We start from the raw sequence: 24,923 nt of genomic DNA on the forward strand, positions 1-24,923 counted from the left end.
CTCCTTCCCCGTCAGTCTTTACCTCAAATTCTCAGGAGTATAATAAATTCCTTCCTCGTCTAACGGCCGCCGCTCTCTCTCTTACTCCTGGCCGTTCGCGTCACTTTCTGCCCCCCCGTCCCTCCCCCCTTCGTTCTGCAGCATCGACTTCAATCCCCAATCTATAATCGTGGGCGGAGGGGAAAAGAGGAGGACGAGAAGCGAGGAACGAAGCGAGAACGCGGGGCGGCAGAGTCGGTCGCCCGAATATTTCTTAAGATTATGACGTCAGGCTGCCAGTTAGTCCAGACTTACCGGTGTAATCCCTCGTAATGCCTCCCGGTCCATCGTGATTTCCCTCGCTGGCCCCGGACTGCTCTCTTTCCGCCTTAACAGCCCGCCGCTAAATACCCACGAATACGGCCATCCCCAGCGATTTGCATCGCCATCGCGAAACGGCTTCATCACGAAACGGTCCGTCGGTGTGAAATACGTATCGCCCGCACCTATACCTATGTACTTTCGCGAATTAAATAAATTCCTACCGCCGGCGCGACACCTTTTTTCCACATAAATTAGCAGTTCACGTAAATTTAGGCACTGTCGAATAGGAAAGAAAATTTAGAAAATGAAAAGTCGATTCTCGTCCGAAGTGCGGTGGACACTTTCGCTCGCACGCTCACGGAATCATTTTTATAAGAGTCACGGGGCACGGTGTCTAGGGGGAGGCAATGGAAGCTGATGCGGGTCGTCTCCGCGAAGAGAAATGTCTTGATCGTGGAAGGCTCGTTAATAACGTTTCTTCAATGCGCCATAAACGCCGAGCGTGTTCGTACGATTGACCGGTCGGGCCCGTTGGTCGCGGACGAGCAGATAATCGAATTCAGCGGGGCGAAGAGCGACGGCGCGAGCGTTTCGCCGTTCGTTTCGCGTACAAAGGAAGAGCTTCACGATCCATTGAAGGAGTCGTAAACGGGAGGTTTTAGCGTCCGCGGAAGACTTTACCCGGGCCGGTTGAACCGGAGACTCGATAAATTACGAATCTTTTGTCACCGCTAACGACCGCGCGACAGTTAACTGCGCGCCGGAAAAATATTAGCGATAAATTTCGCCTGTTGATTTAGTGCCGCCGTTTTCTAGCTCGTCACCGCGCCGGTTACGCGAAAACGTCCGCGCTCGCCCGCTTCTTCTCATCCCCCTTCGGCTCATCATTCGCGCGTATCGCCTCGATTTACGGCGCGAATGAGCGACGGCCCGTGAGAGCTCTTGCGAAAACGTTCTGTTACCTAACTGCGAGTATTGCAATTGTAAATAACATTGATAACTCGCCGCGACTCGTCGGAAAAACGGCCTCACGGCGCGGAATCCAAGAAGGCTACCTTACTTATAAAAAATTAAATTATATTGTTAGATCTTTGAAAAAAAAAAAAATTATTACGAAATCTTTCCTCGGTTCATTAGAAAATACGTATTTTTACTGAGAAAAGTCAATTTTATCTCTAATTAATAATTACTAAATGCAACTTTTTTTATGACAATTTTTCTGCCTCCGTTTATCGTATTAATCAAACGAGCGTCTTCCGCTTTTGCGACCCGGGCAAGGAGCCGTCTCGCGAGCAGGCCGCGCGATTATTTGACGCGAACGGCAAAACGTGCCGAAGCATGCCCGCTGATATGCGAGGAATTCGGTATCGGTATATGTGTAACGTACAGTCCGGTTCGAGAAGAAGAAGAAGGAACCGTGGTCCTCGCGCGATGCGAGGGAGGAAAGAGGGGGGGGGGAGTCCGGCGGGGCCGAAGAAAGGAAGGGAACGCGGCGGAGAAGGAAGAAGGTGAAGAAGACGAAGGCTCCGTGGAGAGAAGGCTTTTCGCGTGGGTGTCGCTCGGTGGGCGTCGCGTCTGCCTCGTCGAGAGTGCGGCTGACCTCTGACCTCTTCCTCAAGCGCTTCCACTCCTTTCCCCTGCTCGCCCGTTCCCCTCGCTCCCCCCCTCCTCCCCCTCTGCTCTTCCCCGCGCGCGACCGGGATCTCCTTACGCTCGGACTTCTCTCGCATGCAGATGCTAACTCGCGTGTACGTACGTACGCACGCACGCACGCACGGGCCCGCGTGCGTGCGTGTGGCGGAGAGCGCGAGAGGGCAAGGCGGTAAGATAGGGAAGGAAAAGGAGAGAGCTCCGGCACACCGAGGGAGAATCACGCGTGCAATTATCCTACGCGTGCGTGGGCGACCCCTTCCCACCTCCCCCCCCTTCTCGCGTGCCCCTCGTCTTGCAGCATCCGTGCCTCCCTCGCCACCCCCGCTGCCCGTGTCCACCTTCTAGCCTCTTGTCTCGCACGATTTTCATCTATCTTCCTCCCTCGGAGGCGAGTGAGAGCCCCTCCCGGTCTTCCACGCCGTCGTCGTTGCGTAATCGAAATTTCCCTCGCTCGAACGACCCCTCGGACCCTCCCGAGGATGTATTCTACGTAGAGTAGCGCGCACGCACAATAAAAAAAAAAATAAAATAAAAGAACATGGCAGCCGCGACATTTGGCCGCGCGCCGCGCGTCGTACAATTTAATCCCGGAGATTTCGCAACGCTCGATGTCCAGTCTCGTTCGTGAAACGCGCGTGGACCAGACGCTCGCGTCGAAGTAACGGGAAACAGCGGAGCGTACAAGCGAGGCGAGAGACCGAATTAATTATACAGCGCAGACGGGCCGAGGTGCCCGAGAGACGTCACGTCGTCCGAATCGGTCCGTGGCGCGCTACCAAAAAAACTACCAACATCAAAGGACTTTTAAGAAGTCGTTAAATATTAATAGACGATCTTAATTTCAAATCACACAGCGAATCCGTTTGTAGCCTTAAAAAAAAAAAAAAAAAAAGAAAAGAAGAAAAAAACCCAGAGGAACCCCGAGCCAGGCGTGTCGGAAGGCCACGTCTTTTCCAAATTTTATTTAAATCCCGTCACGATTGTCCCTCCGATTAATTGTATTAGCGGTCGCGCGGCCGGACAGTGATGTACGCGCGGCGATATATAAAAAAAAAAAAAATAAAAAGAAATAGAAAAAAAATGTAAAAATAAACCGCCGGGTTCGTGATTCTATCACTGACGGCCGTCGACGCACCGAGAAACGCGCGTCGCCTGAGGCGGGTTCGCGCGAGGTGCGCGATGTCGGCCGCAGTCCACCCCGTAATTAACGTATCGACTACGGAGTACGTGCCCGGTAATCGCAACGACGGCCACGCTCGTTCCTTCGCGGTTCCCATCCCGGCGCGGTGACCCACTTTTTGGCAGCTCGGATCGGCCGTGCAATTTCCCCGATGTAAAAAAAAAAGAAAAGAAAAGAAAAAAACAATCGCGCACGGCGCGGGCATGATTAATGGCGAAGCTATCGCGGCCCGAGCAGCGAACGGTAATTGATTCCGCGAACCGTTGCCGTTGCATTTTTACGTCGCGCCATGGGAAATACTATTTTTCGAATAGAGCACCGTAGGAGAAAGACGACCCCTCGCGAGTCGTGAAAACGGAAAATCAGACGCTGTTCTTTAACGAGTATTAGATTATATTTTACGTTTTAATTATAATAATGCAATATTTTTATATCGAAAGTTTCTACATCTTCCGTAATTCTTTTTTTTATTATTTTTTTTATTTTTTTTTTTTTTAAATAGCGAGAAAAGATTTAATTTGCGCGATTCGATCACCGAGAGATTTAACGCCGGGAGTCAATCTAGGGCGGGAAAAAAATAATCGAATTTCGTAAAGAAATATCGCTTTTGAGGATCGTTCTAATCCACGTGACGCGTAACGCCACGGCGCGCTCTCTTCGGCCCCGAGGGATTATTCATGCGTGTTCACCCGAGCTCTTCATTATCGGAATTGGCCGGGCGATTTCCGAGGTGATACGAACAAAGCGCGCATTCTTCTTACCTGTAGACTGTAGACCATACGCCACGGAATCCCGAAAGAAGTCGGTGGTGTCAAGACGAATTGGATACACGGGTGGAACCGTGCGCGAGGCTCGTCGGGTCAATTAACCGAGTCCTGAGATATATTAGCCACCCTGCGGTCTGTTCGGCGCGCATCCCGGCACTTTATTTACGAGGGGTTGCCCCGCCGCGTCTAGGGGGGGGGAAACGGGGGAACGAAAGGGAGGCGAGAGAGGTTCGCTCGACGCCGGTGCAATCTCGGCCAATCTCGGATCTCCACGCTTCCGGAAGCTGTCCGTATCCCACGGGCCCTGACAAGCACGTTCCGCCGGCCGACGAAAGACACGGGCAGCACGCTATCTCGGGCGGCCCCGGCCGGATCCCCGATTCCCGCGGTTGACAGGCACGTTCGTTCCCCGAAGGATAACGGACACGACGGCCGGGACGAGCCGCGTCAATGAGAAGAGACTTGCGCCCCGAGATACGAATCGCCGAGCTGCGAGTGCGTCGCGTGATTGATCAATTCCCGCGTAGCCCGTCCACACTTCCTGCGGATCGATGAGCTTTCCGTACTTAATTACGTTCTAGTCCCGTGTTGCTTTAAAATGGTAGAAATTTAATCACTCGACCCCATTTCGTAGGATTATCTCTTAACGAGTCTCTTAATGAGACTGTAATATTAACGAGCGTTGATAAGCGCTACGAAGTAATTGCTAAAAAAAATAAAAATAAATAAATAAAAATAAAAAACTGTAGTCGAATATTATTGAAACCGCGTGCGTTATTAACGGCAACGTGCCTCGCCGCTAAACAGATGCCACCGTGGTACGCGGGCGCGTCGTGTAAACGTGGAATACGGTATTACTTTGTCGTCGATCGAGACAACCGACGGAGGAGATACCGATAGAGATAAGATACCCCCGATGCCACGGATGCTTTCCTCATCCTCCGTATCTCCGCGTAGCCTCGCCTCGGTGCCAGCTCGTGCCGGAGAAGGAAGCCTCTTAAGAAGGGTGAGAAGTGTCACCAGGTTTTATGCCCGCTCGGGGGGCCAAGGGCCGGACGGACAGGGAAGGGGGGGGGAGGGTGGGTCCCCGACGCCGATGAAAGAAGGAAGACGAAACGATCGTGAGAGGATAAGTGGAGGGCGCGAGGGGTGTCGCGCGGGCGAAGGCAACGTAGAGGGGCTGGGGGGGTAGAAGGGGGAGATCTCTCAATGGAGATAGGCCTACGACGGTCCCGACGGAACTTTTGGCTGTCGCGCGAAGGTTTCGTGAGAGTAATTTGTCGTGCGACCACCTCCGGGAATGTTTAAATGAATTACTCGGGGTGGGCCCCGGAGACCACGAGCCTTCGGGAACTTTTATCGGCGCGACATCTTGTACGAGAATGCGGGCCCCGACAGGAATAAGAGGCGAACCGAAACCACGGCGGGAAGGAAAAAAAGAGAGAGAGAGAGCGAGAGAGAAAGAAGGACTCTCTTCTTTCTCGGGGAGGAGGCGAGACGGCCGGAGTCGACTTACCTCCCAGTTGGTTTATTGCTCAATCCGCGTTCACGGCTAATGGATTCGTCTTCGGGGCCGATGCATGCGTACCTACGACACGAATCGACCGGCACCTGCATCGTTCCACGGTATTCGTTTCCCTCTCCTCCACGTCTTCTTTCACGGTCTTTCCTAGTTCCTCGCGTTTGTGCGCCGCGCGATTTCTTTGCTACTCGTGTAATAATTTGTCGCGAGGTGTAGTCATATATACGGTTACTCAATAGTAATAAATCAATCGATAAAAATAGAATCGCATCAACACCTTTTAATCGTCTCGTAAAATTCTGCAGCTGCCGCGGTGGTTTAAACACGAATTGCTTGCGAATCTATAAATCACTAACTCAAATATAATTATTTTTATATATTGTTAAAAAAAAAAAAGTTCTAAAAAAAAATACGCGAAAAAAATAAAATAAAATAAAACCAAATATCAAACAAAAGACATTTTCAGCCGAATGTCTCTCGCGATCATCGAACGTCCCGATCTCGCGGTCTTCGGAATCGAATGTCCTCGCCCGCGAGAAATTTACATTACTGCCGGCGCGGATTTTCAGGGATTCGCCGAACAACGGTTGACCGCGGTGGTCGGTATGCAACACCGGTGGATGGGTCTCTCAAGGTGCGGATGTCGCGAATCATCATTGGCGATAACGAATGGCCGTCGTGTCGTTTACAACGAGTGGCCGGGGATCGCGTACCTACCTGTACGTGTTACCTATATGCAGTAAAGTTTATCTCGCGACTCGGCCACCGACCACCACGGGTTTTACCTGCGGCTCTCTATACCTGGTCGTGTTTGTACGTACCTAACACTCGGGGGACGACCGGAGACAGGGCGAGAAAGAAAGAGAGAGAGAGAACGCGGAGGGTGAAACGAGAGGGATCGCGGTCGGATAGAGCACGAGCCGGTACCACACCTTCCTCCTCGGGTGAGCAGAGATCGCGGTTAGTACCGACGGACCGGCCAATGATTTACCCGATTTTACGATTCTCGAGCGATTCGTTCGGGGCCGAGTCACCGCGATTTCGGCCGACGAAGTCGGCCTCTAAACGGAAACGTTCCCGGCGCGAGGCAGAAAACGTAAAAGAGAATAAATTTCCCCGTTCCCCGACGGCGATTAATGTCCACGGTAGCTATTGATATTTCCACCGACGCGGGAGGAAAGAAATAAAGGACGGTAGGTACACCTCGTCGCGTCTGCATTCCTGCATCGGACGGAAGCCAATGCTGATGTGATTCACGCGCGGTGCTCCTAGACGAAATACACGGCGATAAAATCCCGAACATTTCGTTATCGGGAGACAGTAAAAGACGAGTCGCGTCGCAAATAAGACGAGGCTGGAGGAACGGGTTTTTTCGGAGCGAATTTCGCGCGGCGAACTGGGACGGTTAATTGAGCGATGGGGCAACTTCGGTTCTACGCGCTTCGTCTTTATCAGTTATAATTTCTGGAGGAAACCATTTTATATTTCCCGATCGATTGTCGTACGCCAAATATTCCCACAAATTAAACGGTCACGAGCAAACGGCGGTATTTTTTTTTTTTTTTTTTTTTTTTTGCGCTCTTTACGACTTCGCGTCGTATAAGAGGAAGCCGTTTATGCGGTTTTCATATGGCTGTCCACCGCGTATACGCGATATTGCTGACGAATGAAGGGAGATACGTATCGAACCGGTTCGTAACTAAAATAGAGGATGATTTCTTCTTCTCTTCGTCCCTCTCTCTTCGCCCCTTTCCGCCTCTCTCTTTCTCGGACCGATTTCCTCCGCAATGTATGTAACGGTGGTGGTACGTTCGCCGTGCGGTGTTGTGACGACGCGACTGGTACCTATATGGTAATAATGTGACATGGATGTCGGTCGCGCGTCGTCGGCTCGCACCGGGAGGCCTTATCTTACGTTGAAGGGGGGCCCCCATCCACGGGGGCCCCCTGTGAAGCCTGTGCCGAGAGGGCCTCGAGTCTGGCACGCGGCACACCCCCGTATGCGCGGCGCTCGACACCGCGGGATTCCTACGGGATTCCTCCACCGTTCCCTCTCGCCTGCCCTCGTCTTTCCACGGCGCTTCGACTACTTTTCGCCGACTCAACGCGGAAAATTAAAGACTTCGACGCAATCTTTCCTCCCGAGAGTATAAACTCGAACCGGAAGGAATCGCCTTTCTTTAAATTACAACGTCCGACGGACGATTATCGAGTCCTTCAAATAATTATCTCTGTTATCGCGATAGAAAAATTAAAAAAAAAAAAATAATTTTCTTAATACAAACTATCTCAATTACTAAAGTAAATACGTATATAACTTTCGAGTAGCTTACACTCGAATTCGATAAGATCGGAAAATGTATGCCAGCTTTAACTACACGCGTATCGCGCTCCGGGGGAGGCTCGCACCCCCTTTACTCTCTGCCACGCTCGAGACGGTCCGGGGCCGCCATTAAGAGACACGGATATTTCATCTGCGCAGTCATCGCATATTTCGATTTCTTCCCTGTCATCCGGCCGGCTCGTACGGGTGCGTTCAAAGGGCTCCGAGCCGGGGCCTGTACATTGTGCGTATATGTAGACGTCGGTATCTCGCCATTCTCCCGGCATGGGCATTGAGCCCCGACGTTTTTCTTCGGCGCCTTGTTTCGAGATCTTTTTCATGGCCCCCGTAGCACAGCCGGCATTGTCGCGCTGATTAACGTTTCCGTAAATGCGTTCGCGATTTATAACGCAACCTTAGCGATACATGATTCATCGATGCAGATCCGTCGACGCGCTCGTGTTGAAATCGCTCATGCATGCCGCGCTGTAAAATGATGTTAGATATCACCGTTTCCGAACGGTGTTTAAAGAGAAAGGATATTCGAGGAAACAACCTGGGTCCTTTTACTGAAAGTCGAGCTAGCGATCGCGTTGCCACGTGAGGCGGACGTTTGGCAAACGATATATCCACCCGTGTCACGGAATATTATTTCGTAAAGTAATCGATAACGTTTTAATTAAATTGAGAGGAAAAAAGCCGCTCGTCACGAAGGAATAAGGTAATAGAGTGGTGATTACTTTTCCCTCTGTGTTCGCCGATCATTAACATTCCCCGGTCTCGATAAACCTATCTTCCTTAAAATTCTTCGGTGAATTTGATCGTGACAAGTTTTGGAATCTGTAAAAAGGACAATCTCGGATGTAAGAAATAAAAGGGAGAGAGGAGGGATCAAGTTTCACGAGGTTCTTAAGTCGATCCGAACGCTATTCTAGACACTGGTATTTTCGAGAAACGATATAGCTGTACGAGCTTACTATGTCACCTTCACGTTTTATATATATCTTCACACTTCAGGCTTTATTATAATTCAACGTGAATAAAAACAGATGTTGATCGTCTCGATAAAATCCCTTAATGACAATTGGCAACTTATAAGTAACAATATCGCTCTCCCGTTTTTTTTTTCGCCGTCGAAGTTTCAGCATCTTTCAGAATAATTAGCGAATAATTGAGCGAGCGGTCGCTCTTTCTTCGAGTTCTCATGATCCATCCGCGCGAAGTTTGCACGACGGAGAGACCGCAGCTCGCATGCGTTACGTGCGTTACTCGGAGTGATCTGTAATTGAAGCATGCGTACCCCAGAAATGTACCCTGAGCGTGCCGATCTCGTCGTCGTCGTCGTCGTCGGCGGCGGCGGCGGCGATGTCGAAGGCGGCTTCGACTAAGTCGTCGATCTGACATCTAACGAGTAAACTCGCCTCGCTTACGACGGGCCGGGAAGAGGGGCGCCAGCGCGGAATTTATTCAACAGGTTTACGAAGTGACGATGCGGTGAAACATCCATAATGGTGGCTCGTGGTCTCTCTTTCTCGGGCGAGTTCGCCTCTCGCCGGTCGATTATAATATAAATAAGAATTTATCGGTGCCTCGCGGGCGTTAGGTTAAAAGGTTTACGTTTATTAATTTCGCTAATCCTCCCCTGAATGCGCAGCTGCGCGCATGCGAAAAGAGGAGGCGGGGGAGGAAGAAAGAAAATAAATAAAAAAAAGAAAAGAAAATAAGAAAAAAAAGGATGGAGGAGAAGTAAACGCCACGTAAAATGCGGCGCTGGCTCGTGCGCCTCCGCGCTCTCGCCCGCCTCCTTCTTTCGCGGATAACTTCTTCCCGGCTTCCCGCGTCTACACTCATTCTTCCCTCGCTCTTTTCTCTATCTTCATCACTCACCGTTTATGGGGTATTAGTGCCGCCCGCCGTTAACGCGATGAAAAATAAAATAGGAGCGCCCCGATGGCGCGGCTCGCGTCGCGCGTTTAAGAAGCGAACGGGAAGCGACGGGACTTCGAACGATCTCTCGTCGTATATTTATCCTCAAAGTACAGAACGGCTTTGCAGAACGGCTTTACGGAACGGTAGAGTTATCAGACCCAATTACAGGATATTATCCAAGACGCCGGTACAGATCACCAGTTATCGAACTATCGATTGGATAATTATTTTACGACGCACTCTGCAAGTTTCGCTTCTGAAAAAGAAAAGGAGACGCGAAGGAAGCTCGCACTACCGTTTCGGTAAAGCTAAAAATTCGTCGAGTAGCACGACCACAGGCGTACAAAATCGACGATCAACGTCGGTGGTTCCCGAGGAGGGCGGGAATTTTTGGAAAGCGTGGGTGTCGCGCGTTTTAATTAATAAAGGCATATACTCCCGGCCGCGAGATAGAGGTCCCCCTCGCCCACCCTTCCCCTCCATCGAGATGAATCAGACCTGTAAATTATTGACCGGCGTTATCTGGACGCGCTATTGGGTACTCAGGTACCTGCCTCTCGTCCACACGCCCCGAAGCATTCACACGTAGAATTACGTTATCTCCACGGTTCTTGGGAGGCGAAAGATACGTCCCGAGTAGTACTCGGCTACAGGTAGATAGATCGCCGTACGGGTACGTAGACGCGCGCGTAAAACGATCGAGGGAACCGGCAGGATCACATAAACTCTCGAGATTTAAGCGCCGCGAGGGCTCGCCGACGAGGAAACCATCTTCCACTTCGACCACCATGGGCATGCTCTTAGCTGCCCCGGCTGTGTTTAACAATGTTTCACTCAAAGGTGAGCGCGAACGCGGCGCGTTCTAGCTTAATGGCGTGCGGATGGGGCACGAGAGTAACTCGCTCGGAAATTAATATCCGTGGATTTTAACAGGAGCATAAGCGAGCGCGTTATCTTCGGTAATGTACCGCGCGATATTGAGAGAATTGACGGTCGTGATCTCAGACTCTTTAATGCATTAGGTCGTTAGTATTCGAGGTACAAAAAATTAAAAAAAAAAAAAAAAAAAAAAATAGGGAACAAGATTTTTTAAGTAATAGCTGTTGTGCATGAAAATTAAACGAATTTACTTTTCGTAGGTCGGATATTACAATTGTTACAATAAATGTTAAAATTGATAGCGAGGATCTGTCGAGAGATAACGACGATAGGCTTATTAGCGCCACACGGCTCAACCGTGTAAAAGAGATACGACGTGCCGTGTGTCTTATCTTTCGTGCGAAAAGGTACAAATATCTTAACGCGTTAATCCATAAAAAGGTTCGAAACCAGAAAAAAAAAAAGATTACATTTTCCGATCCTGTTAAAATCCCTTTCATCCCGATATTAGTTACAGCAAATATTGGCCTCTGCCGCTTTTATTTTCGTTTCCGTTGAATAGCTGCTTATTTCGCCTTATAAAAATTTTTACACCGAGATATGTAGAGGAGGCGTATTCTTCTATCTTTAAGTACCTGCAAAAAACTCTTTTAAGTCCGTAACTGGCGGTGTGCGCTTTCGCTTCGTCACGGTCTGCGCGGAACTTGGCAACGGGCGACAAACAAAGGATGAGAGAAGTCGAAAGCGACCGCAAGCTGTAACATATTGCGAAAGATCGCATATACGAGCGGCATGATCCGCCATGCTTTGAACGTAATTTCTGAATGCCGTCTAAACGAATGACTCGACGACGGTTGCGCGTGCCATCCTTGCGGCCAGCCGCAAGAATAAAGTTTCAAGCGATAGTCCGATCGAGGACGAGAACTTTGAGAGGAGTCGGACGCGCAATATTAATGTCCTCGCCGCATTGCAATCCGATCGAGTGAAATATAACGCTCGATCGTCGTAAAAGATACGTATTTCATGTCATCAAAGAACTGTTTCAAAAGTTGCCTGTTTTATTTTTTTAATAAATACTAGACGCGGGTAAGATTTTTTTTTTGTATTTTCAGAATTCGTCTAATCAATTTTTTATTTTTTGTTTGTTTAGATGGGAATGCAGAGCGGCCAGCGTACGTTCGACGCCGATTGAATAAACGAACTACGGTCGGAGTTCGTCGCGAATATCGTAATGAGTAATCGGGCGCCGTATTATTATTTAAACTTTTTTTTACCGGGAGTGCCGCCTGAGTCGCGCGTATAATTTTACTTAACAATCCGCGCGCGTATCCGCGAGTGTCGCGAGTGACCTGTGGACGTTGTGACCTGTGGATCTGAGTGCTGAGAGGAGGAGCAGGTTCAGGATGGACATCGGGCACCGGCGGAGCACCGTTTGGGTAATTATCTTTTTTTTTTATTTACAAAAAAAAATAATAAAAAAAAACAATTCTGCCAGTTCAGTTTATTTTATTTTTCTGATAATAATTACAAAAATAATTTTTAAAAAAGCTTACAGTTTTAGAGAATTTTTTTTCTTGTTAAAATTCTTTTGGAAAATAAATTATATTTATTAAATAATTACATCATTAAATATTTCTTTCAGTAATCATTGTATGCATATTTTTCATTTTAGTTTTCAACTTTTTTGTTACAGAAAATCATCCCCGTTCGATCATCGATCTTCAACTCCGCTCTCAACAAATTTACGAAAAGGTAATATTTTTTTAACATTATTTAAATTCATACAGTAGTAGTAGCAGTAATGTAGTTTTGCAATGTAGTAATTCGCAAGTGAACTGTCTCAGCCACTTGCGGCACGAGATATTTTTTTCCTGGCCACTTGCGGCACAGTTGACATTATCGTTAATTTACCGATTCGTTTCCCAAGTAAAAAAATACTTTCCTCCAACTCGTACATAAAATAAAATCGTACCAAGCGCGGTAATAAAAATAATAATCAAATTATTCTCGCAATAAACCCATCGTTGTGCAATTAAACGCACTAGCCATTTCATAAAATTATTTCATAATAGCACTCCGTAACGGTACAGCGGGTTTACCTTCGTTTCCCCATCTTTCGCCCGGAAACGGCTTGATTTTCGAGACGTCCCCGCTGATTTCTAAACACACGAGACGCGCGTATAGAAATTAGGTAGACGCGAGATCAATCGCGGGAGGAAAAGCGCCTGTCGGTCCAGGCATGCGAAGGCCCGTCGTGCGTGCGGACGTGCATATACACCGGGGACGGGGGATGCAGGGGGTGAAATGGAGAACGGGAGGGAACCGACGTCGAGAGAGAAGAGAACGGAGGGTCCGGTCGGAGACTGAAATGCGTAGGCGAGTGTGAGCTTGTGTCGCGCGAGTCACCACTCTCGGTCGCCCGGAGCGTCCCGCCGTCCGTCATCCTGTCCGCCCGTCCGTATTTCGTGGTGCACGCACACGGCACCGTCGTCGGCCCGCGTTGCACCTACACGGGTTCCGCCGTGCCGCTGCACGCGTTGCACGCACGTCTCGTCGCGCATCAGCGTTCCGCCAATCACCCACGGCACGGGCCCGGCCGTGCAAATGAGCCGCGGCTTTTCGGCCGCTCCGAAGTGTCACGCACGTGGCCCGACGGTCCGCGCGATTTACGCGTTTGTCTCCCGTGCGCACCGCTGACCGTTGGTCTTGCAGTCGGGCTCCCATCGGTCGCGATTGAGATTTTCGCGAGAGAGATTCGGATAAAGATCGAGGCGGTCTTGTATCAAATCTAAGCCGCGAGCTCTGTAATTGTTATAATTGTGTAAATAATTTTTTTTTTTTTTTTTTATTTATATACGTGACGTTGATCGCGAGATAATTCACCCTGCACGTTCTACCCCGGCACTCGGCGAATCTAGCGCGACGGTGATGCGATTCCGACCACGCGGAGGGCCGCGACGCGGAGGCTGCGCGTTATAAATGCTCGCGGCGCGGTCGTTAAGCGATGCACGCTCGCGGTATCGCGGGTGGCCCCCGCCATTCGCGGCGGCCGGGCCCGCCGATCGTATATCGCGGCTTCGTTCTCCCCCGCGTATGGAGATGTTACACCCCGGTGCGGTGCGTGCGACCTATTCTCCCGCAAAAAGCGCACGCATACCGGCGCACGTGCCGGCCGCGGCGCGCGATCCCTTCTCGCGGCCGGAAAGTTCTCAATCTTCTTTTAACGCACGCGATTCGCGCGGCGCGGCACTGCGTTAGTTGATGACGACGATATCTCTCGCCGAGCGAGATTTTTTTTTATTTAATGCGCCGATTGATCCATCGCGCGAAGCGCTGACGCGGAGCGAAGCGTCTCGACTTCGAGCCGCGCAAGTACGCCGGAAAATGAGTTACGCAACGAGTTCTGCTTCGCGCCGCGAACGTCTGGGAATTGTTCGCCGGGAATTACCGCGCTGTGAAGCCCTTCGGATTAATGACCGTCGCCGAGGGTCGGCGGTTCTTTTCGCGGATGAAATCGATATAACTGGTACTACGCGGTCGTAATAACGTGATCGTTTTACTGCTGGATCGTTTTTCGGAAAAATCGTCGAGGCGAGCGGGATGGTCTTATCGCCGCGGAAAATATTCCTACGTTATCGCATTATAATATCTAAACTTGTCGTTATTTTCATCATGTACCTAACATTGTTATGACGTCCGGCGGTTCAATGTCCGAGGATAAAATATCATACGCTTATCACCGAAGGGCTGTCGATTAATAGCCGCTCGACGAAAAAAATTTAAGAGCGAATCGCAAAATATATTAATTAGTTTCCATTAATAAAAAGAAGAGAAACCATTTTAAAAGCTCAAAATAAAACAAAATTTCGCGTAGCGTTGAAATAAAAAAAATATCACAAAATAGCGACAGTATTTTTTCGAGGACTCCGGCGATAATGCGAGCCGACGCGGTAAACGGCGGATCGATCGCCTGCATCGCGGGGGGATCAATCTCCGCGATCGAATTTATCCGCGAGACGGAAACCCACTGGGGAGACGCGCGAAGGGGAGGAGGGTGGCGGGAGAGAAGGAAAATGAAATAGACGCGACGCGATCGCGTTATCGACGCTTCGTCGACTTCTTAAATCAGCGATGGTAGGCAGGCAGAGGGCCGAAGGGCGAAAGCGTGCTGGCGAGAATGGACGAGAGAACGCTTCTCTCCTTTCCTCGCGCCTCCCCTTAGCCCCCCCTCGGCTTTTTACTTCCTTTTTCCCCCCCGGCTCCGTGACGAAGAGGGGACACGCGCATGCAGATCACGTCGGTTGTAGCCGAGTGATAGCGTATCTGTGGGCGGCGCGTGCGTGTGGTCCTTCTATGTCCCCTCGGCCCCCCGCTTTCCGCCCCCTCCCCTCCCCCCCTTTCTCGCTCGGTTCCCTCCACCTAGCTCGAAGATATCCTCTTTTCTTCGTTCCGAATCATCGCCGCGCCGCGATCACCCCCGCCTTTAATTTCGCACATCAGCCTGTCGATGCGATAAATAATTGGCCGGGAAAGTCCGGCGATCGCTCCTACGGTCATTTACGATACGATCGTTTTAATTAGAGATGTTTGCCGTCGCCGCGCCGACAGTTCGTATCTCTAAGGTAATCATAAACTCGCCCACGCGGCCACTCTATATCGTATCGCGTAACCGTTAAATTCTGTAATCTTCTCCGGCGCGAGGGTTTTTCCTGGATAATGAGGAAGGCGAATACGACGGCGGGTCGTCTGCGCGCGAATTATTTATTATACGGCCGGCTTTCGAAATTATTCCTGTTAATCGCTGATGGCCGTGTAATAATTGACTCGGGCGAACGAATAATTCTCGATACTGCAAGGCTGCATTAAAACCATCGGATTAAAAAAAGGGGAAAAATTAAAAAAAAAACGCATAAGCGATGTAATTCGCGCTCTTGGGTAAAAGTACGAAATTTTTTTTTAAATCTCCGACACATTTGAAACTTAATAAAACGCTGCGTGCTTAGAGGTTCCTTCATTCTGCTTCAAATTAAACTCCTTTCTGGAGCCATCGGTCGCATTTATCCTTATCGTTTATCTTCAACGCGTCGAACGCTTACGTAAGTCGAAGAAGAGCCCCGCGAAGTCAAATATGGTCGTCGCTATCGGAGAATTTCGCGGCGGTCCTCGAGTTTCCGTCAACGCGGGGACTAAGCGATACCGTGAGCAAACGTGACACAAAGACACCCATCGAGAAGTCATTCCGAGCCCGCTTCCAGCATCCGAGAACCCGCCGGCGGGGTCTTCTCCCGCGCCGCTCCTCCCCCTTCGTCTTCGTAACTCCCATACGTGTATCCCGTCGCCGTAAACACGATTTTGCCAACGCGGGGTTTTGCGGTAAAACGACGGGCCGTAATTCGCGGTAAAACGTCCGCCGGTAAGAATTTATGAAAGCTCGTCCGGGAGTCCGGGTTTACGTGCGGCGTATACACGGCCGTGCGTTAGGCCGCGTGCGGCCCCCGCTCGTGAGAGAAAGAAAGAGAGCCGGCAGTCGACCGGTCGCGCAGGATTCCCTTATCGACGACGCGAGGACGCCCGTTCACGGACACCTCCGGGATCCGAAATAGCGTCGTTCGGAGGTACCACCTTCTTCTCCGCTCGCCCATCCCGGCACCTTCGTGAAAAGAAACGTAACCCTAGACGTATCGCGGTGTCATGTCCCGCGCACCTGGCGGCCCCGTTCTTTGTAACACAATACACGCGTTTCGTCCATCCCGCTTCATCTCCACCTCCCGTCCTCTTTAACTTCTCCTCCGCTCGCCGCGCCCTTTTGTCTCTTCCTTCTCGCCGGGCCCGTCATCAGCTTATACCTAGCCTGGATATGTGGAACGGATAAAAAAGGAGGAGGCGAAAAAAATCTTGGTTTAATACCGCGCGGGAAGGGATCGGAATTTTCGGCCGGGCTGACGTACTCCGCTCGACGAACCTGTTTAAGTGAACACTCCATAACGCCTGATATATCTAGAAGTCGGCACGCGTGAGGTTTCTGCTCGGCGAAAATGTTTCCCGCGGCCGCGGCCGTAGAATGGGACCGTTTTTGCGTCCGATAAATTCAAGTCGCTTCTGCGAAGCCGGGATATTTTTTAGGAACAAATGTAATCAGCCGAAACGAATCTCGGAATAATTTTCGCCCAGGCTCTCTCTCTCCGCGACTCGTAAGATCTCGAACGACGTCTTCACCGTCTTAGCTCGCTGCGTGGAAGAGGGGGGAGGGATTCGAATGAGGGCGCAGACGACTGTGAGTTAAAAAATAATAATAAATGTTTATTTTATACACGTGAACGACAGAACACAACGGACACGTACGGTAGGTACACCGTTTAAAAAGTACAGACGACTATATCTTATTCAAGTGAGTGGGCACCCACCGCGTATCGCATACATAGGAATTACAGATCTAAACATGCACGAATCCGTATATCCTTATCGTGATGTACATAACAATGATTACGCTCTAAACGTTAACGATGATAGATAGTGCAGGCGGATTAGATACGTTGGGGGAGTCGCAACGGCTCCGATCGGCGATGTCCAGACCGATGCCGATGGACCGTGTCTTAAAATTCAACCGCGATCCGGCGACTTTAGAAGTCAAGATCGCCACCGCGGCGTTTATAATAAATGGATAGTCGATCCCGCGTCGTTGAAAAGGCGGCGCGACGCGGCCGGGGATTTCGCCCGGGCGAACCGAAAAAAAGGAGATCCCGGTGTCCTCCGCGTTAGGACGTCTCCTGAAGAACGATGGTACTCGCGCCGGAAACCGGTATCCCCGACGGCGGCGGCGACGCCGGTACCCCTAGATTGTGGGTCAGCGAGTGTCGCCGCAGATCGCAGTTCCTGCGGAAGACCTTGCCGCAGGACGCGCAGTGGTAAGGCTTGATATCCGTGTGCGTCAGTAGATGCGTCTTGAGATTGCTCCTCTGATTGAAGCTCCGGGCGCAGACCGGGCACTTGTGCGGCGACTCCTCCATATGTAGAATCTTGTGGACAGCCAGTGTCCTGCTCTGGCAAAACCCTTTGCCGCACTCGGCGCATTTGAACGGCTTCTCCTTGCTGTGTATATACCTGCAACGTAAAATAGAATCCTCCAGTTTCGATATCCTCGCGCTTGAATGTCTGAAACTACCTGCCCGAACGGTTTTCCGTATATCTCAGGTTTTCCGTAAAAGTGCTTGGAACTGTAATTTCTGAAATTATAGACGCGCGAGAGGAGACCCCGCCGCGTACGTGCGTTTTTTTTTTTCCCCCGAAAAAACGGAAAGGAGAGAAGAATGAAATAATCACCGGGTAATATGTTATTAACTTGATTAACATTATTAGTAAGTGGGGGACCACGATTATTGCAACGGTAAAGATATGAATGAACGAATGGAGCGTGACACGTTGACCATTAAATATAATATACACGTCGTTCAATCATCCTTGTAATTACGCAGGTGAAAAAGGCGTACCGTGAATTTGTCCGTTCGTAAATCGCACGACGCTTGTAATTAATAGCGACGCGATAAAGAGATAAATACTTGCGGTCTTCAAGTCTTCCGTCGCGTAAGGAGTGATTTCGGAAACTAATCCTAGTCGTAATCGAAGATCTCGTACGCTTGACGTTTAATTGAATTTTTTTTTTAATGCGTTTAACTCGTTACCGAATGTCTTATAAATTAATTTTCCCAAAATGATATATTCAATTGCGGAAAATTTATTATTAATAATTTAAAACTTTGAAACGATATAAAATAAAAGAAATTAATTACGCAGAAATATTATTAATTTAAATATAACTTCAAAAATAAATCTTTACAGTTCTACATTTTTATTAATTATATTATTATCGAGTTGTCAGATTTGAAATTAATTTTATCAGAAGTTAATAATTCACGTAATTTATTTGTTTAATTTTCTTTTTTTAATATAATATAATTAAGTTAATTTAGACATTTTAATAACGAAAAACTGCGCGCGTAAGGCTTATAATCGATAAACCTCCAAGTAATTAAACCTATTCGTTACCTGTGATCTCTGAGATGATCTTGCCGTCGGAAGGCTTTGCCGCATATGTCGCACGAGTACGGCCGCTCGTCGGTATGCGTCCTCTCGTGTATCAGCAGATTGTAGCTCTTCGTGAACTGCCGGCTGCAGAACTTACAAATGAACTGTTTCTTGGGCCTGGAGGTGCGGCAAGTCCTTGGCACACTCGTATCGATCGCGATCGTGGCGTGTTGCACGGACACGGAGGAGGACGACGAGGTCGACGAGGTCGAGGAGCAGCCCGAGGAGGTCGACGACGGGAACGAAGCCGGGGCAGTCAAGGACGACGCTCGCGAGGCCGACGTGCTCGCGCGATTATTTCCTTCGGATATTCGTCGTAGTAGTAGCTCGTGATTCGCCGGTGAGGAACTCGCGGCCGTTTCGCTCAGCAGGACCTCCTCCTCCTCCGCAAGCAGCGCCAAGTCCTCCTCGGTGTCGGTGACAAAGTCGAGCCGCGCTTCGTCGTCCTCGCTTATCGCCGAGGCGGCCGACCGTAGCAGCTGATCGGTTGTTAGGTGATCGTTCTTCAGGGCGGTCGGGCTTAGCGTCAGGTCCGCGGTCGTGCTCGACGACGAGCATCTCTGATTCCCACCGCCGATCGCTTGCGCGGTTTGAGCGACGCCGGAAGTCGCACCGCTCGCGTGAAGACGATGTAGCGTCAGATACGTGTCCAGGGCCTGTAGATTAAACGCCGCCGCGGCGGCGTGTCCCGGCGGCAGAAGTGCCGCCCGCTGCAACGCGGAGAGCAGGGCACCCTGAAGTCGCAGGGCGACGCTCTGAAGTGCCAAGCTAGGTAACTCGGTGACCGCCGCGAGGCCGGCGGCAGCGGCCGCGGCGATATCGATCTCGCGCGAATCCGCGACCGTGACCGACGAGGTCGACGACGACGACGACGACGCGGACGGCACCATTACGAGGGTATGTTGCTCTTGCTCCGGTTCCTGATGCCGCGCCTCCTCCTGCTGTTGCTGCATCCTCCACCGCCGTTTGAGTCGTCCCGGATTATCCTCTGGAACGTGCACCTCTCGTATCTCGCCGGTATCATTGGCAAAGGCGATCGAAAAATTCCCGGGCCGGTTCCCGACTGATCCTGATGTGTACTTCTCAATGCGAACGCATGCCGCTATTTTTCCCCTGGTATTCCGGTGATCCTCACCGTTGCGCGACGCTGACGAGACCAAGCCGCACGTTTACATGTTCCCGCCGATCGGTTATCGGCCTGCGACGCGATTGTTCCCGTGAACGCGAGACTCGAACGCGAATACGGGAAAGAGGACACACATACACGATGCTGGCGGTGCGGAGGCACCCCGATGACTGCTTCTACCTGCCGCTGCAGGGTACTGCTGGTGGAGCCACCTGGTGGCAGGTATCCAAGTCAAAATGGGCCTGTCCGCCGGGGAACGGGCCCCGGATTCAGGAGAGAGAGCCGCACCACAGCTGGCCCGCGCGATTACCAGCCGTTTCGACGATGCGGGCCTCGGCCGCGTGTCCGTGGGGCCGCGCGATACCGAGATGAGCCGCCGCGGCTTGCGTGCCATGCCTCTCGCAGGAGACGCGGGGGGAATCCGGAAACCGTGAATTGCGATCGCGATCTCGATCGCGGGTCAACAGCTGTTTAACCCGCATGCGTTTCCTCAGAATGCGCGTCTACTTCGCGCTCGAGCGACAAATACGCGACGAATACAATTTTACCTGTACCCGTTAGAGACGGAGTTCCACGCGGCAGGACAGATACGAGCCCGGCTGTAAAAGAGAGAGCTGTAACCGTGTTAAAAAAAAAAAAAAAAAATCTAAACTATTAATTACAGATTGAATTTATTTTTATCGAATTACGATTAATTTACGAATACGTTTTTAACTTTCGAGTTTATTTTAAAAATTCGGTAGACTCCCATGCGTTTCGAAGGTTTTGAATCCAAAATAAGCGAGCTGTCTCGCTGCGATTATAAGACTTGAGTTTGTACTATCTCAATGGACGTCGCGTGGAAATGAGGTAAAACCCAGCGAATAGTTGCCGCGTTGAGGGGAGGAAAAGAAAAAGAAGAAAAAAAAATGAGGTATCTCTCCCGCGGTACCGCGCCCGTTCGCCGCGAGTTCGCTCCGACTCGGACGCAACTCGGACTCACGGCAAAGCCGCAACAATTTACGACGGCAATTAATGCGCGCGAGTAAGCCGTGTATAGCGCCTATAGTTAGCTGCCTCTTCAGCGTCGGAGCGCACCGAAAGCGAGGGAGAAAGAGAGACATTCCGTACACGCGCTCTCGTGCGCGCACGTGAGATGAGGAGAAAAAAAAAGGGGCGAGTAACCGGGCGAGAAGGAAAGAGAAGGAGTGAGTGAGGGTGAGAGAGGGAGGGAAGGGGGGGCCACGATAGAGTACGATATAGAAGGAGAGGAAGTCTCCCAAGGAAAGGTGAGAGAGAGACGATCGGAGTGGAAAAGGGTGCGGTAAGGAAAGGCGAGAGGAAAGAAAGGAGGAGAGAGAAAGGAGCGCAGCCAAGAGAGAGAGAGAGAGTGAGAGTGAGAGAGAGAGGCAGGAGAAGCGAACCGAGGCATCGGGCAGACTAAATAATATTATAGGTGGTGTTCTCACGGTCCCGGGACGCCCGCGGGCCAACTCGTCACCCCTCTCCCCGCACGGCTCCTCTTCCTCGCCTTGCTATTCTCTCCTCCCGCTCTTGCCCCGGCCGCCTCTTACTCCCCCGCGCGTAAGCTTCGCCCACGCCGAGCCCTCACGGAGGGCCCCACGGAGTCGTTTGAGTCCCGCCGGTGGGACGAAGAGGTATCGAGCGTGCGACGCCCGGCGCGCAACGAGGACGCACGAGGAGGGTCAGAGGTCACCTCGCGCTCGCTGACCGTCACCGTGGACGCGGTTCCTTCTCTCCGCTCCTCCCCATCTCTTTTTTCCTCTCTCGACGTCTACGTCCGAGGGGGCCCCCCGCGCTCTTCCCTGCCCCTTCGCGTCTTTTACTCCCCTTTCGTAACTTCGATGCCCTCGAGTCCAACTTTCCTCCCGTTCTCTCTCTCTCTCTCTCTCTCCCCTTTCCCCTTCTACCCTCGTCTTCTTGCCTCCCCTCGTTCCCCGCGCGATCTTCACGTCCCGCTCTTCTCTCGTTCGTCAAGTCCTTCTTCGCGAAAGTTGACAGGTTCTACCCAGTTAATCAAGTAGCGAGTTAATTGCCCGGCTAGAGCATAATACGCGCCTGCGATATGTACGCGGCACTTTATTTGGACACGTTGACGTGCCGCGCGCTGCTCGCCGAACGAAAGTCCCGTGTCAGGTAAAGCGGATACGTCACTACGATCTGTGCTCGTATCTCACAGCGTTTCATTGTACCTCGCCGCGCCACGACGTATTATCATGCGCGAGTCACAGCGCGGTAATGTCAACGCACTCACGATACGTGCCTTCGAAATGACGAACGCTAAGCAGAATCTTCACACGGCAATCGCATCGGGCGTATCCTTATCGTTGTCTTGAAAATCGAAATTTTTTACAGCGTACCCTGTCTAATTTTTTTAAAGTAAAACAGTAAAAAAAAAAAAAAAAATTAAAGATTTATCTGGAGAAATAAAACAAGCGCGTTTTTTAATCTTTTTACAAAGAAAATGCCTTTTTCGTGCGCTTAAAGGACAACATAAGACTATTGTACCTGCGATCAAATGTATTATCGCGAACAATTCAACAGTGCTTAGGATCTATCAATCGATTTTATATGTCAGAAAATCTCGTCCGTGCTCTTTAACTCCGGGAGGCAAAAGGTTATGAGTGCCGTTCGGCGTCGATAAATAAAGTAACGCGGCGTGACATGAGAAATTCCTCGCGATCGGCGACCTGCGTTGAATCGAAAAGAAAGGGCCCGGTAATTGCCGTCGTCCAGTTGATTCCGGCGCACTTAGCGCACTTGACGATTAACAATATTTAAAGTCAAGGATCTCTAATTTATTTTGCCGAGAGCACCATGGGCTCGTTGGAATCGTGTCGACTGCGAAATTGAGGGGAAAATCACGAAGCGGCGACTTAATTGCCCGTATCGCTCTTCTCACACGCTTTGCGCTCGGTGTGACGTAACAATCTTCGCCGAAGAAAGCAGCTTCAAATGCGCCGGTGTCTCAGGCGGCGCGACTCCGGGTTCCCTTCGGTTAGCACAAGCGCGCCGTCCGCCCGACGTTCAATTTGCTCTTGTTTCCTCAATGCGGTGAAGCGCAGAGGGAGGCCGCGACATCCCGCCGCGTAGATAATTAGATCGCTACTAAGCACCACCACTTTCACGCATCTTCACCTCCGCGGTTGCGTACAGCATCGGGCACTTGTTTCTCTCCTCGTTTTTCGCCTGCCTGTCCCCCCCTCGGGACCCTTGTACCCCCCCCGGATGCGAGTTCTCGCCCCGTTTGTTTCTCTTTGACTGCGTGCGCGTTCGCGGCGTGATATAACCGGTCCCTTCCCCCTTCCCCCCTCGACATGATAAAGAAAAGCACCCTTCGCTCTGACCACGCGACGACTGCAACGATCATATCCCTTTTTAATAATTTCTCTATTTTATTTATCAAGACCAAGCTGCACGAGCGTTCTAGAAACAAAGTTAGTTTTCGCATTAGCGTTCAACTTTTAATTAACATTTTTCTATCTTATCGCCGGACTCGTCACGGGGACCCCCGCGTAATTAATAGCCTTATATATTATTTTCCTGAATGTCATCTCGGAGCATGATGATAAATGCGGACTACAAAGAGAGGAGGAACGTCTTCACTTTTACACATCGTCGCCTATGAGGTCTCGCCTAAATCTTCGCCGCATCCTCGCCCTTTCTTTTTCCGCGCCCATTCTTTTTCCTCGCTGCCCTTTTCTCTCTCTCCCTCTCCCCGGTTGTACAATTTCTTTCCTTTTTTCTTCGTAATTTTTTTTTTTCTTTTCTTTCTTTTTTTTTTCTTTCTTTTTTCTTCGCCGACCGATTATACGCTCGTTGGTGCCGCGGTACCGCGAGACAGTCGGGACACAAAGAGGCGGAATGAACGAGGGGCTCGGAACGACGAGGGGGAGGGAGAGAACGGAGAGCACGGACGTTCGTGGACCCCCGTCCGGGATCGCGAGATTGATTTGTCCAATTACGTTAAACAATCCCCGGGATAATTCGATCGCCCGGCATCCTGGGATCCGCTCGCGAGGTCGCCCGGCTCTCAGCCAACTTTCTGCAATTTGTGAATGTAAATTCCCATTCCTCTCCCTCCCTCCGCCCGCTTCAGATATACGCGCATTGAACGTCTCACGACGCGAAATTAGCGGATTCGTCGGGGCTAAACGAGCCTAACGAATTTATCGTGTTCGCTGGGCGCAGATCGTTAGCCGTCGCTTTTGACTAATGAGCCGGCCGTGCCTTTTCCCGGTAAGCGGAAAAAGGGAAAGGGGGAAGAGAAAAAGCGCGCCCGCTCAATAAGACGAATGTGTCACCTACGCCACGCGAGGAATTCCACTACTTTTTCCGCGTCGGGCGCTCGGCTCACGAAACCCGCGCCGGAAATCGGACTGTGTAATTAACGAGAAGATATCGAGGAAGCGATGATTGAATAGATTGATTTCATGATATATGATCGCTCATTTATTTAATTGAAGCCTTACTTCTCGACAGCCCCGTGAGCGATTGTTAGATATTTATTTCGCACGGATCGGTTCGCCGGCAGGTTAAGTAAGAATAGCGCGAGAATTATTTTTCCACGTAAAATCAATATCGGAACAGGTAGTTTTGTATACATGCATATATACATTGACAACTGGCGCTCGAAAATAATTATTAAAATATTTCTTACATAAGTTATTATAAAAAAAAGCGAAGAAATCTTTATAACATTTCGAAACAATTTCTCGCGGCGTGCTCAGCGGCGAAAGAATTTTATTTATTTCGTCCTCGATCAGGCGTCATTTATCAACTCCTCATTGAGTTGTAAAAGAATTACGTACGCGGCATGAAAAACTGGCTGCTGAATAATTTATGTACGTTTATCAGCCGATTTTGTTACAAATTAGGTGTTTCGTTACCGCGCCACGTTGGCGTATGCTTTCTCGCGTACAATCGTAATAGACCCGACTTTCGATATTCGAGATTAATATGTTTTTCACAAAAGATATACGTCGGCTGGGACGAAAGCCATTCACGGCGAACGCACGATTTTGGAAATTAAAAATGAAGTGAAAAATGATTTACTCGTCGCGCGCACGCCGCGGCGACTCCCGCTCTTCTTTTTTTTTCCTCCAGAGATTCCCTGTCGCGCGCCCGCTATATTATCCTATCTCGGCACCGACGAAATA

The 24,923-nt window shown here is 50.3% G+C and overlaps 1 protein-coding gene and 1 long non-coding RNA gene across 2 annotated transcripts in view; one reads left to right on the forward strand and one right to left on the reverse strand.

Moving 5' to 3' along the window:
- Window positions 1-24,923, forward strand: part of LOC139101746 (uncharacterized) — a 70,074-nt gene that overhangs the window by 10,631 nt on the left and 34,520 nt on the right. The window contains exons 3-4 of the long non-coding RNA XR_011545610.1: window positions 11,707-11,992; window positions 12,250-12,308. This is a non-coding gene — a long non-coding RNA (uncharacterized lncRNA). The remainder of the gene's footprint in view (window positions 1-11,706; window positions 11,993-12,249; window positions 12,309-24,923) is intronic.
- Window positions 16,848-19,603, reverse strand: LOC139101787 (protein sister of odd and bowel-like). The gene is made up of 2 exons (XM_070655194.1): window positions 18,600-19,603; window positions 16,848-17,657 (listed from the first exon to the last, which is right to left on the reverse strand). The coding sequence occupies exons 1-2, from the start codon at window positions 19,589-19,591 to the stop codon at window positions 17,312-17,314; spliced, it is 1,338 nt and encodes a 445-aa protein (XP_070511295.1). The 5' UTR covers window positions 19,592-19,603; the 3' UTR covers window positions 16,848-17,311.

This window comes from Cardiocondyla obscurior, linkage group LG04 (genome assembly GCF_019399895.1).
Source record: "Cardiocondyla obscurior isolate alpha-2009 linkage group LG04, Cobs3.1, whole genome shotgun sequence".
NCBI lineage: Eukaryota > Metazoa > Arthropoda > Insecta > Hymenoptera > Formicidae > Cardiocondyla > Cardiocondyla obscurior.

Coding starts and splice junctions, on each gene's coding strand:
- LOC139101787 (XM_070655194.1), bottom strand. CDS start 19,591: ATGCAGCAACAGCAGGAGGAGGCGCGGCATCAGGAACCGGAGCAAGAG. Junction 17,658..18,599: donor GATCATCTCAGAGATCACAG/GTAACGAATAGG, acceptor TTTACGTTGCAG/GTATATACACAGCAAGGAGA.